This window comes from Acomys russatus, chromosome 8 (genome assembly GCF_903995435.1).
Source record: "Acomys russatus chromosome 8, mAcoRus1.1, whole genome shotgun sequence".
In the NCBI taxonomy this organism is placed as follows: domain Eukaryota; kingdom Metazoa; phylum Chordata; class Mammalia; order Rodentia; family Muridae; genus Acomys; species Acomys russatus.
The window spans coordinates 2,898,291-2,915,750 of record NC_067144.1 but is presented as its reverse complement, the minus strand read 5'-3'; the positions used below and the strand labels follow the sequence as shown (position 1 = coordinate 2,915,750).

At 46.7% G+C, this 17,460-nt stretch overlaps 1 protein-coding gene across 9 annotated transcripts in view; it reads left to right on the top strand.

Annotated features, from left to right (window-relative positions):
* The first annotated feature begins 250 nt into the window (after positions 1–250).
* The window catches only part of Med15 (mediator complex subunit 15), a 64,930-nt gene continuing 47,720 nt past the window's right edge, over positions 251–17,460 (top strand). For 7 of the 9 annotated variants that reach the window (XM_051150642.1, XM_051150641.1, XM_051150637.1 and 4 more), the window contains exon 1: positions 251–417. In XM_051150642.1, the coding sequence (XP_051006599.1) occupies positions 350–417 (68 nt within the window). In that variant the 5' untranslated portion in view covers positions 251–349. The remainder of the gene's footprint in view (positions 418–17,460) is intronic. The other 2 variants (XM_051150639.1, XM_051150638.1) reach the window with 2 other exon arrangements.

The window sequence follows — 17,460 nt, the reverse complement described above, 5'->3', positions numbered from 1 at the left end:
CATTGCTTTTTGATGAAAATACTAGCTTTCTCTTTACAATTGTAGAATTACATACAGGTTAAATTAGATATCAAAATCAAAATATTATAACATTATTTACCAAAAAAGCGTTATCCATTAGCAATTATCCCAACAGCAAAATTAGCTGATCTTAACACTAACAACAATACTTCTTAGAGCCTGTGTGCGCGCGGGCGCATGCGTATGCCGACGAGAGACTCTATTTCCCACAATTCTCCCCGGACTTCCGGCGTGGCCCAGTAGCGGGATCGCTCGGCTTCCGCGTTCGGGCCTGTAGCTGAGGTATAGGCGGCGGCGGCGGCGGCCGGTGGGGACGCGAACTACCGGCATGGACGTTTCGGGGCAAGAGACCGACTGGCGTAGCGCCGCCTTTCGGCAGAAGCTGGTCAGCCAAATGTGAGTGTGTGGCCCAGGGGCGAGGAGCGGGGTGGTCGGACCTTCCCCGCGGGGAGGGGGAGGCTGGGCGAGCCCCACTGGAGACCCTGGCCAGGACCCCAAGAGGTACAGGGGTTCCTTGTGGGGTGTCCGCGGCTTTTCTTCGTACCCGTGGGCTGCCGCCTAGTTTTTCTGGGGTCGAGCTCGCCAAACCTAGCAGCTCTGGCCAGTGAGTCATCGTCCTGAAGCTCCTCGTCGTTTGCGTGCTTGAGTGCAGATTTTTCTCTGCTTCGATTCGCACCGAATACAGAAAGAGAAAGAGGCGTTCAGAGATTTCCCCTGGGGGGTCCTGCGTCCCTCCTTCTACAATAAACTTAAACCAACAAACCAAAGACAACATCAGTGAGGTGGAAGAGGGTGGATGGGAGATAAAAATTGGAAGATTAGTATGTGTTTGAACTGTATAAGCAGCGGGGACAAAGAGGAGTGTGCCCGTCTCTTTCCACAAGGTGTGTCAACTTGGCCGGAGGTGGCAGGAAGTGGCAGGGGAGACTTGGGGGAGTGAAGGGCTGAGGTTGCCCTCCGCCCGTGGAGCTGCGCCGAGAGCTTGCTTCACTTAGCCGGTTTTTAGCGAGCTTCCTGGAGTGTTGAGAAAATTGCTTGTGGCACAGCCTTTTCCCTGAGGGTTGGCACTGTCGGTAAAGGAACAGAGAGTGCGCTTGTGCCAATGCGCAGTCATGTTGTGGGTGCCAAAGCGTCAGTTGGGTAGGACTGGAGCAGCTCGTAGGTGACAGATTGAGGTCTAGGAAGAAAAGTCGGAGGATGACAGGTCACCATTCCCAGCAGACAACTGGGAAAGCATCGGAAAGGACTGCAGTAGGTGGCGAGTTCTGGGTCCTGGGAGCGAAGGATACATCCTGAGGGGGAGCAGGTATTGGCATAGTTACTGATGGGGCTTTTGAGCAAACAAGTTGTACCTGTATTTTACATGTGGTCCTGCCTCGATGTGGGGCAACATTAGTGTTGGTAAGGGCCCCCGAGCCCCTGGAAAGGAATTGAGGACCCAAGAGAGGACAAGTAGGTAATTTGGGAAGTTTTTTTTTTTTTTTTTTTTTACTTTGGAGGGGTTGGTGGGAGGGGGGGGGTCTGTCTTTTTTTTCCACCCTTATATTCCCACTGTAGAGCACTGTCTAGCATATGGTTTCATGAATTGGCTGTAGAAGACTTAGTTGGCAGAGATTGTAAAGACCCACAGTAGATGTTGGAAATCGAAAGAGGAAGACAGATTCCAGAGAAAAGGGAATGTGTGAGCACAGTGGTGACTAACTGAATGGAGGGTGGGGGTGGGGCGAAGCAGTGTGGAAGGAGGCTGGGCAGAAGGGGGGACGCATCAGTGTGGTAGAAGGCGTTGAAAACTGTGTCCCGCGGTTTGTACCACCACAAAATAACCCTTGGACAGTTTTGCAGACACTTGGCAAACAAGTGTTTTGTTTGAAAACATTTTTTTAGATTTATTTTATGCGTATGAGTGTTTTGCTTGCCTGTATATAATAAGTGCACTGTGTATATCTGGTGCCCTCGGAGGTCAGAAGAGGATGTTAGATCCCCTGGGACTGGAGTTACAGGGGGTTTTGAGGTGCCTTGTGAGTGCTGGGAATTGACCATGGGTCTTCTGCGAGAGCAGCCAGTGAGTGCTCTTAACCTCCGAGCGAGGTCTCCAGCCCACGAGTGCTGAGTGCTGTACTAGTTATCTCTCTGTGAAGGCTTGAGGAACGATCTGAGCCCCAGGGCAAGGGTTCTTTGGGGAAGCCCAATACCGTGGATCTGGGGGAGCCAGTTGTTACCACAGACAGTAGGGGGAGGGCTGCGGAAGTGTCTGGGGTTTGGGGGAAGGCTGAACTGTATTGGATACATCATAATGTACCTTCCCTGTGGAAACGGAGGTGCCTTCTACCTCCGTCTGGAAGATACTGCTGCTTGCGTATTATTTGATTTTGCTGTAGTAACAAATTACCATGCATTTAGCATCTGAAAACAACTCAGATTTATACTTGATCATTTCCTTATGTCAGAGGCTCAGGTAAGATTTGCTGAGTGTTAGTTACAAGGCTGGAGACTTTAGGGGCAGAATCTACTTTCAGTCCCATTCACATTGCTGACCAATTTCTACTCCTTACACTTGTGAGACTGGGGTGTCCTTTTTCCTGGCCATCGTCAGAAGCCAGTTTTTGTTCCTGGAGATTGTACCCCGTGCTTTCTTTGTGGCCTATTCTAGCCTATATATTGTGGCCTATATGTCTTTGTGGAAGAGGCAACATTTGTCTACCACATTTGGGTGAGCACTTCAAAGGTTGCTTTCTAAGTGTAAAAATTGGCTTAGTTTGATTTCTGTTGCTGTGAAAAACACCATGACCAAAAGCAACTTGGGAGGAAAGGGTTTATTTCATGTTACACGTTATCCTCCACCATCAAGGAAAGCCAAGGGAGGAATTCAACTAGTCAGGAGGCTGGAGAGATGACTCAGTCTGTGGTTAAGATCACCGGTGGCGAAGGCCCCAGGGTTGAATTCCAGGCACCTGCCAGGTGGCTCACAGACATCTGGTAACTCCAGTTCCAAGGGATTCAAAGTTGTCTTCTGACCTAAGTGGGTAGCAGGCGTGAACTGGTGCATCTACATACATGTAGATAAAACTTTTGTACATAGAAAAAGCAAATAAAAATCAGACAGCTATATTGGCGCACGACTTTCATCTCAGCACTTGGGAGGCAGAGACAGGTGGTCTCTGTGAGTTCGAGGCCAGCCTGGTCTACAAAGCAAGTTCCTGTACAGCCAGCACAATGCAGAGACCTTGTCTCAAAACAACACATCATTTATATTTATTTGAGTAGGAGCTGACGCAGAGACTGTGGAGAAGTGCTGTTTACTGGCTTGTCTTCCATGGCTCACTCTGACTGCTTCTCCTTACCCACAGGACCACCTACCCAGTGGTGGCTCTGCCATGGTGGGCTGGGCCCGCCTATAGCAGTCACTAATCAACAAAATTCCTCACAGGCTGGCAGACCATCTGATGGGGATGTTTCTCAGTTGAGGGTCCATCTTTCCAGATGTCCCTCACCTTTGTCAAGTTGACAAAAGGCTAATGAATCTTATTGGTTGATTCGGAGCTTAGGTTTGCTTGCTTTCTCTCTAGGGTTTACTGTACTGGTGACTTGATTTCCTGTGTTTATAGTTAAAGAAGATTTATACTGGGCTAATCTACACATCTTTAGTTCTGACTTCCTCCAGGGTTAATGCTGTTGTTTAAATATGGCCTTTTTTTTTTTTTTCCAGACAGGGTCTCTGTGTAGCATTACCTGTCCAGGACTCACTTTGTAGACCAGGCTGGTCTCGAACTCACAGCGATCTGCCTGCCTCTGCCTCCCAAGTGCTGGGATTAAAGGTGTGCACCACCATGCCTGGCAAATACGGCCATTTTCGGAAGCGCTTCAAACTGTAGTGATTTATAATAGATGAGGAATAATGAAAGCTGAGGCAGTAGCTCAGTAGAGGATTGTTTATGTAGTCTCCATGAAGCCTGCCTGGGTTCAGTTGTCAGTTGTTGGGGAGTGGGGAGCATACCCAAACACTGGGAGTTTCCGAAAAGTTTCAGTGGAGAGGAACCATCTCCCACTGAGGAAAAAGCAAGTTTGACAGTTCTTACTGGAGTCTAGCCTTGTTAGCCTTCCATTGTGTCTACCTTTCCTGGCCTTTCCTAGACTGCACAGAGAAGGAAATGTGCAGCCTAGTGCCTTCATCCTGCAGGCCACTGTAAGCTCTTCTTTCATGACTTTGTTTATACTTGCAGGAGATTGAGGCCAGGGCCTGGCAGTGCTCAGCAATTACTAGTCTATACCTTTAGCCCCTGTTGTCTCATCATTTGTTTGTTTGTTTTGTCTGTTTGTTTGTTTCAAGACAAGGTCTCTCTATGTTAGCCTTGCCTGTCGTGGACTCCCTTTGTAGACCAATCTGGCCTTGAACTCACAGAGATCCTCCTGCCTCTGCCTCCTAAGTGCTGGGATTAAAGGCGTGCGACACCAACACCCGGGGTGTGCTGTCTCTTTTTAAAACAAAGTTTACTTACACGTATTTAGGAAGTTCAGAAGATTGTGAGTAAAGATTCTCTCCACTGCTGTCCTGAGCAACTCTTCTTTCTTTAGGTGTCTGCTTTGGTATTAAAGACTTAGGATCCTTCCCTGTCTGTGTCACCCTCTGATAGGTTTTAATTCAGCCTGTTTTAGTTTCTCAGGAAACTCAAGTGTTCTGCAGAGTACAGTGTTTTCTTGGGGATCACTTGATCGACCTCTCTTATACCCTGATCATTGTTTTATGTGTTGTGAAACTCTTGGTTTTGTTGTTGTTGCTGTTTGTTTTTGTTTGTTTGTTTGGTTTTTGGTTTTTGGTTTTTTTTTTTTTTTTTTTTGTTTTTCGAGACAGGGTTTCTCTGTGTAGCCTTGGCCATCCTGGACTCACTTTGTAGACCAGGTTGGCCTTGAACTCACAGCGATCCGCCTGCCTTTGCCTCCCGAGTGCTGGGATTAAAGGCGTGCGCCACCACGCCCGGCTGGTTTTTGGTTTTTGAGACAAGGTTTCTCTATGTTATCTTGGCTGTCCTGGACTGGCTTTGTAGATCAGGCTGGGCTCGAACTCAAAGCGATCCGCCTGCCTCTGCCTCCCAAGTTCTGGGATTAAAGGCTTGTACCACCATGGCCCAGGGCGTGTTGTGAAACTCTGGAAATTCCTCTTCTCCTTGGCTTTCTGACCTTAGGCACTGCTTGACCTTCCTAATCAGGTCCTGTATCTGTGAAATGATAGTAGTCTATGTTAGTCTCCCAAGGATGCTGGAGGGAGCATGAAAAGACTTCTCTGTGAGCTTTGTAGCGTCTGAAGGCTGAGCAGAAAACTTCCAGTGGCCTGCAGGGATAGGAGACATTGTGGTTGGGGTTGGTGAAGGTGGAATCCCTGAGCCCAGTTAGTGGCATGCAGCTACATTTAAAGGAGCCCAGAGGGGGAAAGTAGGCAGGAAAAGATTTGTTCATACTGACTTTTAATGAAGAACCCATACTTCCTGCAGAACTACTCTTGAGCAGGGTTTTTTTTTTTTTTTTTTTTTTTTTTTTTTTTTTTTTTTTTTTTTTTTTTTTGTTTTTTTTGGTTTTTCGAGACAGGGTTTCTCTGTGTAGCCTTGGCCATCCTGGACTCACTTTGTAGACCAGGCTGGCCTCGAACTCACAGCGATCCGCCTGCCTCTGCCTCCCGAGTGCTGGGATTAAAGGCGTGCGCCACCACGCCCGGCTTTTGAGCAGGGTTTTGTAAGGCTTGGGCTTTCCTTGAGGAATTTTTTGATTAATGTTTGTGTGTCTCTGGCCTTTGGGCTCTTGGAAAACAAGTGTGCATCTGTCCTGACTTGTCCATGCCTCACATTAATTAGGTTCACAGTAAATACATAAGCAGTGAGTGAATGCAAAGGCATTATCAGTCACTTCTCAGTTCTTCTCTGTGTGTGTAAGCCACAAATTGACATTGTCTCAATTTCTCTTCTACCATATTTTTGAGCTAAGATCTCTCTGAATTTGGAGCTCACTGGTTCAACTGGACAAGTTGGCAGCAAGCCTCAGGGTGTGTTTTGTGGCCGCCCGTTGTCTGTAGCCTCAACTCTTGAGGGACCATCTTCCTGTAGGGCATGCACCTGCCTGCCCTACTCTTTCCTTGACTGCTGTGGACCTAGTTTGTTCTACCTAAAAGACTCATCTTTTCTGTGGCTGGAGCTGGGCAGCTCTTCCTCCAGGAGAGTGGGCCTTCTGTCCTGCCCCTTGCTGTCCCTCAAAGTCAGTGAAGAGACAGTAGTTGGTACATAATGGTTTGAAGGCTTGCTTCCCACAAGCCTCTCAACTCTGTAGGATAAGAACAGCGTGAATGCTTTGTAATTAGCCTTCATTCCTATGTGGCTGTGTGTGTTGAGTCTGTCTGACACAGGGTTTGTGAGCACCAGTGTGGGCCTGTTGAGATGCTGTGGTGCTGGGGCTCACCGTTGGGTAGTTAGCCTGGGTAAAGACAGAAGTAACACATGAAGATGTTGGCCAACCAACAAAATCAGCTTGGGGCACATAGATGAAGACAGAGTGTTCTTCTAGAAGGTTCTCTGGCAGTCTTCTCGTCTAGGAAATTGTTTCCTTATTCCTTCTTCCAAAGACATAATCCAGGAGAAATGACAATGCTCACTACTACATCACAGAACAGAACTTTTTACATCTTTCTGTTTTTAGTTTTATATTTATTTCTTATTTTTATTTTTAATTATTTGTATTTGTGTGGGTATCTGTGTAGGATGTACTTGAATACAGGTCCTTGGGAGGCCAGAACCTCCTGGAGCTGAGGTTAGAGATGGGTGTGCGCTACCTGACACAGGTGCTGGGAAGCAAATATGCTAAATCTGTGCGCCACCTCCAATTTCTAGAGTGAAACCTTTTTCTTTCTTTCTTTCTTTCTTCTTTTTTTTTTTTTAAGACAGGGTTTCTCTGTGTAGCCCTTGCTGTCCTAGAACTCTCTTTGTAGACCAAGCTGGCTTCAAACTTAGAGATCTGCCTGCCTCTGTCTCCCTAGTGCAAGCACTAAAGGCGTGCACCACCATGCCACACTCTTTTATTAGGTGTTGCATAGATAAGCAAATTGACACCTAATCCTAGAGAACTGAAGGAATTGCAATTGCTGCATTCAACTGTCAATTAGTTTCACTTTTTTTCTTTAAACTATTTTACTTTTGAGGATACCTCCCATAATGATTATGTCTCTCTTCTTTAAAAAGTATTTATTTATGTATAGTTCTCAAAAACACCCACCAAGAATCTCCAAGCCTCCTGCTTCCACCTCGCAAGTGTAGGAATGACATGCTGGGAATTGAACCCACGGCCTTGCCTGTGCTAGACAAGCATGCTGCCAACAGCAGCATCTCCAAATCCTTTTCCCGCTTTTTGAGACAGTGTTGCTGTGTAGCCCAGGCTGCCCTCGAACTTAAAATACTCCAGCTTTAGTCTACTGAATGCTGGGATGATAGGTATCTACAACCATGCCTGGGCTTCTGTTCTGCTCTTTTTGGTTTTTTCGAGACAGGGTCTCTGTGTTAGCCTTGGCTGTCCTGGACTTGCTTTGTAGACCAGACTGGCCTTGAACTCACAGCCTGAGTGCTGGGATTAAAGCGGTGCGCCACCACACCCGATACTTCTGTTCTGCTCTTAAAGTTTCTTTGATTACTCATTTTGGTTTTTCAAGACAGGGTTTCTCTGTGTAGCCCTGGAACTTACTCTGTAGACCAGGCTAGCCTTGAACTCAGAGAATTGCCTGCCTCTGTCTCCCTAGTGCTGGGATTAAAGGTGTGAGCCACCACTGCCCAACTTTATTTATTTATTTATTTTAAAAATATTTATCCAATCTATCCCACTTTCTTGGTAAGTAAAGACTTCATGGGACATGCCCCTTGGGCTAGTGTCCAGTTATAAGTGAGTTTATACCATTTGACTCTTTCTGCTTCTGGGTGAACTCACTCATTATGATCATTTCTAGTTCAATCCATTTGTCCACAAATTTCGGGAATTCCTTGTTTTTAATAGCTGAGTAGTATGCCATAGTGTAAATGTACCACAGTTTCTTTATCCATTCTTCTACTGAGGGACACTTAGGCTGTTTCCATGTTCTGGCTATTATGAATAAGGCTGCTATGAACATGGTTGAGCATATGTCCCTGTTGTGTGGTGGAGCATTTTCTGGGTATATTCCAAGGAATGGAATAGCTGGGTCTTGAGGAAGCTCTGTTCCCATTTTTCTGAGAAAGCGCCAGGTAGATTTCCAAAGTGGTTGTACTAGTTTGCATTCCCACTAGCAATGAAGGAGTGTTACTCTTTCTCCACATCCTCGCCAGCATGTGGTGACACTTGAATTTTTTGTCTTAGCCATTCTGATGGGTGTAAGATGGAATCTCAGGGTCATTTTGATTTGCATTTCTCTGATGACTAACAACGTTGAGAATTTCTTTAAGTGTTTCTCAGCCATTCGATATTCCTCAGAGGAAGGATAGCAGGCTACCAAGAAGAGACTTGATATCCTATGAACGTATACAGGGGGAGGAGGTCCCCCTCAGTCACAGTCATAGGGGAGGGGAATAGGGGGAAAGCAGGAGGGGGGGAGGAATGGAAGGATACAAGGGAAGGGATAACAATTTAGATGTAAAATGAATAAATTAATACAATACTTAAAATATTTATTTATTTATAGTATGTATACAGTGCTCCATCTGCATGTATACCTGCATGACAGAAGAGGGCGTCAGATCCCAGTATAGATGCTTATAAACCACCATATGGTTGCTAGGAATTAAACACAGGGCTGCTTGAAGAACAGAAACTGCTCTTAATCACTGAGCCATCTCTCCAGCCCCCAGCTTTTTTATTTTTATGTGTATGAATGTTTTGCCTGCATGTATGTATGTGCACTATGTGCATACAGTACCCATGGAAGCCCGAAGAAGGTACCAGGTTTCCCAGTACTGGAGTAACTGTGGTTGTAAGCTGTTATTTGGCTACTGGGAGCCTAATCCAAGGTAGATGTTGTGACGACTTTCTGGGCTATGCATGTTGGAGTAGAGTCAGGGCTGTGTTAGGATGTGGCCTTTAGCACATGGTCCTGAGCAGCTTTCTGAAGTGGTACCAGTTTACATCCTCACAGTAGTGTCAGGGAATTTTACCTACTTAATACTTGCATGTAGTGTTTTCAAAGCTTCTACTTTTATAGCAAGCAGTCTTAAAAGTGAGACCCTCTCATTTACAGTGGCAACAGACAGGGTGGTTTTAGGAGAAAGCCTATGAAGAAGGAGGGGTTTTGGTGAGTGTGTGTATACACATGTACATGTGTGAGTGTGGCTGCATACATGAGCTTGCAGAGGAGAGAAGGGAGGCACAATCACTGCAGAGAAAGCCTTGTGCTGTACTGATTCTGAGAGATGGGTGCAAGATGATTTGGGCTGTGGGTGTCAGTACCAGTGCTTCCAAGGAGAAATGTCTCAACAGCAGTGGTGCAGAGAGTATGCCTGGAAAAGCAGTCTTCTGAAAGGGGCATCTCCTGCTGTCTTTTTAACTAACAAGTGGGGTGAATGGTTCAGGCACTGACCTGAGTTGATCCTCAGAACTTAAAGAAGAAAAGAAGACTCAAATCTATAGTTACCCTCTACCCTCCACACTTCCCACATTTCTCTGTCTCTGCCTCTACCCCCTCCCCTTCCACACAAATACAGTAAGATTTTGTTTGTAATTTTTTTTTAAAGTAAAGACAATTATGACAAAAGAGAGTAAGGGATTACTTAAGGTGGTTCTGTTTGGTAAGCAAAACTCTAGAGGAGAGGGAAGGAACTAGGGGCCAAGACTAACCACCTGCAGCCCCTACTCGGTACACAAGTCCCTCAGAAGCTCATCTGTGTCCTCCATCTCTCCTCTCCCTGAGAGGGGCTGTGGGATGAAGGGATGCATGAGCCCTGGGCCTTAGAGAGTAGCTCTGTGGAGCAGCCTCAGCCCTGCCTCTCTCTCCTTGGGTCAGCATAGCCAGAATTTGGGTGTAGTACTTCATTCCGTACCAGATAACATAGGGGATTGAAAACAGGAAAGTGTTTCTGTAATCTCTCTGCCCAGTTGTAGCCAGTATTGACACAGGCGAACATTTCCCTTAGACCTGTTTGCTTCTCATGTGATTGAACGTCTATTATGTTGGTAGGTGCAAACACATACTTTTCTGAGTTCAGCTCGGAGTTGTAGTTTTTTCTTTCTGCCTGAGGCTGTTTTCTCTGTCTGGCTTGGTGCTGGCTGGTCCCTGTATGCCCACAGCTTCCATTCACAAGGGGCGTAGACCATACATCGCCCTCCCACCTGCTTAGGAAAAACATATGGTTTAATGCTCTTTTGGGGAAGCGTTCTTCCATGGACTTTTGAGCACTTCTGTAAGTGGAGATAATAGTAAAGACTTTACCCGATTCCTTTGAGAGATAACAACATATGGGCAGTGTTCCTTCACGTGTACCTTCTGTTCCCTTCTGGACTGTGTTAACTCACGCCCAGGATGCCATGTGATTTGGCTGTGAGTGCAGATGGCTCCCTGCCCCAGGACTACAAAACCATGTTGGCAGAGTGTTGTGGGATTGCTTGCTGGCAGTTGCTGGAGCCCCAGGCTGACATCAGGTCAGGGAGCAAAAGCTCTCCCCAGCCCTTGGTTCTTGTTTGTTTGTTTGTTTGCTTGTTTTTGTTTGAGGCTGGGTCCACTCTGCAGCTCTGGCTGTCCTGGAGTTCGCTGTGTAGACCATGAGCTCATAGAGGCCTGCCTGCCTTCAAATATTGGGACTGAAGGCATACACCACCACTCCCATTGTCTGGGTTCTTTTGAAGTTAAACCAACGGCTCTCCTTCAGACCAGCTTCATTGACTTCAGCAGATGGCATTCCTGGGAGCAGGAGGACAGTTCAGTTGAACAGCTGAGAAAAATGTGAAGAGAAAACGTGCAAGTCTCTGCTCTCTTCAAGTCCAAAAATCCCTGCTCCTGGGTGTCCCTGGGGCTGGAGAGATGCATCGGTGCTTGAGAGCGTTTGCTGCAGTTTCCATCACAGCACCCGTGCTGAGCGTTGTACAAAGGCACCTGTAACTCCAGCTCTGAAGAGCTCAGCACTCTCTTTCTGACCTCTGTGTGCACAGATGTGCACCTACACACATTTGCTCATAGACACACATGAATGAATGAATCTAAAGTCAGGGAACCTGCTAATGTTTGTTAACTGCACGGTTGCTATTAAAAGGAAGAAGCTGTGGTATAGTTTGGCAGATGTGCCTCAGCTACCTGGGAGGTCTAGAGCCCAGGTGTTTATGTTGATGACCAAACAATTGATGTCTCACCATTTCCTCCTTTGAAGGTGAGCCACCTGGATACCGAGGCACTGAATTGTCTGCTGTGTCATTAGAAGGTGAACAGTGACATGGGCTGCTGCTAATCTAAAGACCCTGAGGCAGTCAGATGACTAGCTGAGAACCAGGCCCCTGTGGGCAGGACAGAGAGCCCTTTCCATCCAGGGTGTAGTGGAGCATTGGTGCAGCAGCTAGAAGGCACCTTTGGGATGTGTGGGGATGCTGGCCTGGCCTACCTGCAGTCTCGACCAATGTGTACTCTGAAGAGCGCGTGGTTTGTAGCTACAGGAGAAGCTTCGTTTCTTTTAGGAAGGGCTAGATGTGTGAATCAGCTAGGAGTGCAGCCCAGGGGTGCAGTACTTGCCTGGCGTGCACAGCCCTGGACTCCATTCCGAGCACCACAGAAGAAAGATGAGTCAGATTCTCCTCAGCAGTGGCTGATGTTCGTAGTTCTCTGTGGCATAGATTCTTCGTCTTAAAAACAGAAAGGCATTTTCATTTATACATACCATGAGCAAACACATTTCCAAGTTTTTGAACTAGCTTTAAACCTTAAGAAGTTGTTTTTTTCTGGGCAGTGGTGGCACACTCCTTTGATCCCAGCACTCAGGAGGCAGAGGCAGGTAGATCTTTGTGAGTTTGAGGCCAGCCCTGTCTTGGGGAAAAAAAAAAAAAAAAAAGATTTATTTTAAATTGTGTCTTGAGGTTGTGCATGCAGGTGCCCTGAGGAAGCCAGAAGAGGATGTCAAATCTGGAGCTGCCAGTGCTTGTGAGCCACTCAGCATGGGTGCTGGGGATTGAACTTTGGTCTTCTGGAAGAGAAGTACAGAGTCTAAACCTTTGAGCCATCTCTCTAGCTGCAGGAGTTCTCTGTCTCTCTGATACATTATTTATTTTATGTATATGCGTGCTTTGCCCATGTGTATGTACCACATGGCACTTCTGGTGCTTACGGAGGTCATAAGAGGGCATCACGTTCCTGGAACTTGAGTAACTTATGGTTGTGACCCACCATGTAGGTGCTGGAAAATGAACATGGCTCCTCTGTAAGACCAGCAAGTGCTCTTAATCGCAGAGGGGTATCTAGTCCCTACTCCCTACTGTAAAAGTAAATTTTCTTCACCCGAGGTAATTGTCGTCTACTAACCTTGGCCTAGTCCTGGAAGCTTCTAGCCTACATACAATCTAATTTAGACTTAGAATGTTTTCAGCCTCTGAGTCTTACTATTGAATAAGCTCACCCTTTTTTGTTCTTTCTGAACTCTGGCTGCTGGTTCAACTCAGCTGCTCTGGCTCAAACTCCTCCAAGCTGACTGATTCAATCTGGCTTCTCTCAGTTTCTCACTGACTTTTTCTACTTGGCTTTAAGCTAACTCTAGCAAATCTGTTCTAATCTTCTGGCTGCTTCTCATTCTCTGGCTCATTTTGTCTTCACCTGTGTTTCACTTGTTCTCTCATCCAAGCTCTCTCTGTAAAACTCTCCTAGTAAAAACCACCTCTGAATTCTAGGAACTGAACTGCTGCAAACTGCACTGCCTCAGGCTCACTCAACTGAACTGCTTGCCTCTGTTTCTAGCGTTAGGGGCGTGTATGTGTTCTCTAGGCAGAGCAGCCGTGTTCTGAACTCATGCCTCTACACCCTACCCCCTCCTTTTTTTTTCTGGGATTAAAGGCAGCACCCTTTTACCCCCTTTTTGAGATAAGTTCTCACTCACTATTACAGCCCTGAAGGCCTAGAACTCTGAGGTCTGTCTGCCTCTACTTCTTGAATGCTGTGTTTAAAGTAGTGTAGCACCACACTCAGCCTAGCCTAGCACTCCACCCCCCTTTTTGAGACAAGGTCTCATTCCCAGACCAGTCTCAAACTTGTTAGATTTTCTTGCCTTAGCTGCCCAAGTGCCATCATACTCACTAATTCATTATTATTTGATGACAGTGTCTCAGTCTCTAGTCCAGGTAGACCTGGAGCTCATTGTGTGGGGCAGACTGGCCTAAAACTGGAAATGAGCTGCTAGTCAGACACCTGAGATGCTAAGGGTGAGCCACCATGGTCAGCTTTTATTACTTGCTGTTTTTCCCCACAGATAACTTTGCATGAGTCATTATTGAAAATCGATTTTAAACAGATTGTGAAGACAGGTATTTTCCACCTGTCAGTTCATTCACCCTTATCCCCCATCTCTTCACCAGCAGCTTCCCAGAACTCCCACCTGCAGCAGTGGCGCTGTTTTCCCAGCTCAAACTTATTGTTGAGTCAGCATCTTCTTTTAGCATTACCTTTCTAATGAAGATACCTGAAGAGGATAGACAGACTGCCAAGCCTCTTCTGTCTCTCTAAAAATTGGGAAGCAACTTAGAATCACTTCTTTCAAGCCATGTATCTGCACCTCTCAGTCAGGGTTTTATCTTCTCGCAGCTCTGGTGGAAGAAGCATGGAAGGCCGTACATATCTGGCTGTTAACACCAGCAAATAACCATCTGTTCTCTCTGTTTTGTCCTGAGTAAGATCCATGCTAGGAACTTAGACAGTTTTGCCCTGACCATCCTCAGTAATTAGCTTGAATTTTCTAAATGCAACTTTGTTGAAATGTAGGTCAGAAAGGCTTCCTTCAAACATGCGACCTTTGAGATCATCAGATGCAATTTTGGTTCCTTAAGTCCTGTGACTACTGTTTTCCAATGTTTCTAATATTGGCATGGCTGGAGCTTTCACATGCAGATTCTTCTTGGTTCCCTTTTTGCTGCCTGCCTGTTGGCCATTTTGTCAAGCGCTTGGTCTTGCTAATTGCTAGGGTGCTGCTCAGAGGGAGCCAGAAGTGTCGAAGTACAACTTTCTGGAGAACTTAGGTGAGCAGGTGTCTTAGTCATCGCTCACCTTGGTCACAGCACCTCTAATAGAGGACAGCATTTAGTTGGGGCTTTCTTACAGCTTTAGAGGTTTAGTTGGTTCTCATGGCAGGGAGCGTGGTAACATTTCCTGCCTACACAAGCAGTGCTCTGAGCATAGATGGATACTGTAGGTGATAGTTGTTTTTGCTTCTGGGCAGGTGGGGGTGTGGTTTTCTGGGAACTTGTTGCTAATTCTTCCCATGCCCTTTTACTTGCCTCCCAGCACTGTTAGCTGTGGGCTTTATGCTGCTGGGTTCTCTGTCAGTTACAGTCTTCTCCTGAGACCTGCCTTCTAGAGCCTCTAAGTGTGATAGGATTGGCAATAGGGGCTTTCCCAAAGAGTAAGTCCCAAGTGATCTCCGTGGGATTGGCTCCACACTGTGGAGAGGGAGGTAGGAGTAGTGGGCAGCATCTCTCTAAATGCATGGGACATCAGGGACACCTTTCCTTTTCTCCTTTACAGATGGTGGTAAAAAGGTGGTGAACATGTTCTCGAATCAATCTCTCTCTCTCTCTCTCTCTCTCTCTGATGACAAGCCCTCAAAACCATCTGTCACCCAGACACTGTATAACTCTCCCTCACTTGTCCTCTAGCACTTTATTACTAGTGGTTTGGGTTTTAGACATTCAGCGTGAGGTCTCACATGCAGGGTATGGGCTTCTATCCTAGGTGGGTGACAAACTGCACAGGTAGTGACGCGCCAGGATGCCACGCAGATGAGGTATGAGTAGAACTTCCTAGCATTTGGCAAGTGGAGGCAGGAGGATCAGAACTTCAGGGTCATCTTCAGCTACATAGTGAGTTCAAAGCTAGCCTGGACTGCATGAACCCTGTTTCAAAATCAAAACAACCAACAAACCAAAACAACAAAAACCAAGGCCAAGTAATTCCAGCACTCAAAAGGAGAGGCAGGAGGATCTTTGAGTTCAAGGCCAACTTGGTCTATATAGTAAGTTCCATGATAGTTAGAATTATATAGATTCAAAAAACTACCACCTACAACAAATATGAAACAAAACAAAAGCACATACAAATATAAGCCTTTAAAAGAATGAGGGAAGCTGTTTTCAAAGGGAAGGAAATCTTTGTATGCAGGCAGGTATCCATTCCCTTCCTCAGTGTCAAGGAAGGTATGTCTGGGGTGGAGGGCAGTGATGTAAGAAGTGGGGTGAGAGCTCTGAAGGGGTCCTTGGGTGACATCCAGGCCCTAAGAACAGGGAATGGAAGAGGATCCGGCAGGGTCAGGGAAGAATAGCACAGCCATGGGAGGGCCCTTTGTGCTGGCATGGTGGAGCGCCTCCCTGTGGAGGAAACCCAGATGAGTCAAGTCCAAAGGGGCACAGCTCTGCCTGAATGAAGGAGCTGCAGGTACTCACTGGTACCTCATCCGAGAAGACACTGATATTACTGTGTGGTGGAAGTATTAGAGGATGCCATCTCATTGCTCAGGTAGGCAGCCCTGTCTGGTGTGCAACTATATAGATCTGGCTGGCCTCAAAACTCACCGAGATCCACCGCCACTGCCTCTCAGAGTACTGGGATTAAAGCAGTGGCTCTGAAGCTTCCTGGTGGTTCCTGTGACCCTTTAGTACAGCTCCTCCTGTTGTGGTGTCCTACAACCATAAACTTCTTTTTGTTGCTACTTCATAACTATCATTTTGCTGCTGTTATGAATGGTAATGTAACATCTGATATACATCACTGTGAAAGGGTCAGCTGACTTCCAGAGGGTTGTGACATGCAGATGGAGAAGGACGCTCTGTCACGCAGGGCTTCTTTTTTTGTTTGTTTGGTTTTTTTGTTTTTGTTTTTTGAGACAGGGTTTCTCTGTGTATCCTTGGCTGTCTTGGACTCGCTTTGTAGACCAGGCTGTCCTCAAACTCACAGCGATCTACCTGCCTCTGCCTCCCGAATGCTGGGATTAAAGATGAGCACCACCACCGCCCGGCCCAGCAGGGTTTCTTAATGTTTCCCTCATTGCTGCTTAGGCAGTGCCTTTCAGAAACACTATGTTCCAAGGGCAGCTGTGGAAGTCAGGGCCCCTTCCAATCCTTGTGAAGGGAGTTCTTGGCCTGTAATAGAGGCTCCATTCTAAGCCAGACAGCAAGGCAATGGTGGCAAGGAGAACTGAATGGTGCCAGAAGGGAGACAGAAGTGGCTATATGTGGCAAAGTCTGGCTCAGAGTGATCAGAAGGGACCAGGTAGCTGCTAGGTCTATTCTGGGGTGTACTAGACCTGATTACAACCTCTAACAGTTAGTGCCTGTGGTTTTACAGTAAGGGAGGGCCTGAGCTTAAGTCTGAATTGGGGGCCACACCCAAGATCTGAATGGGTAAGGTGCTTGTCAGGGACAAAGTACAAGGTAAAGGAATGCTGAGTACTTGTCTGCTTTCCAATCTACTTGTTTAATTTTTGGTTTTTGGTGTTTGGTTTTTGTTTTTGAACACAAGGTTGTCTGTGTAGCCCTGGCTATCCTGAACTCATTTTGTAGACCAGGCTAGCCTTGAACTCACAGAGACCCTCCTGCCTCTGCCTCCTGAGTGCCCATTCTACTTATTAACTTTGCTTTTTGGAGAGTGATTTTTTTCAGACTAAACAGAGCAGAAACTTTTTTTGGATGTGGGGTTTGAGACAGGGTTTCTCTGTGTAGCCTTGACTATCATGGACTCGCTTTGTAGACCAGGCTAGCCTCTAACTCACAGCGATCCACCTGCCTCTGCCTCCCAAGTGCTGAGATTAAAGGCATGTGCCACCACACCCGGCCTTTTTTTTTCCCCCAAGACAGGGTCTCTCCCCTGCCCCTTGCATGGCGGCCAAGAGCTGCTCCCAGTGAATTTACACTTACATACTTTAACAGGTTTTGCACGAGAGGCAGTCTTTTCTGAACACAATGCCCTCATTTCCACCTTATCATCACTTTCTAGTTCCTCTTTCTTTTTCTTTTTTTTTTAAACTACAGGGACAGGGAGGAATGTTCATAAGCAGCCCCAGCTAGCTTGCCTCTAGGTTGCTTAACAGCCTTTGATGTCATCACCTGCCGCTGCCAGAGGACCCATCACTTCTCCCTCCCCCCCATCCCTCCCGGGCCCCCCTAGAGTCCCTCTTCTTCCCCCATCTTTCTCTCTCCTACTGTCTCTTTGTCTCTGCCTCTACCTTTATGGCCCCACCCAGCCCCTAACTCCTTTCCCCTTTTCTTCCTCCAAAT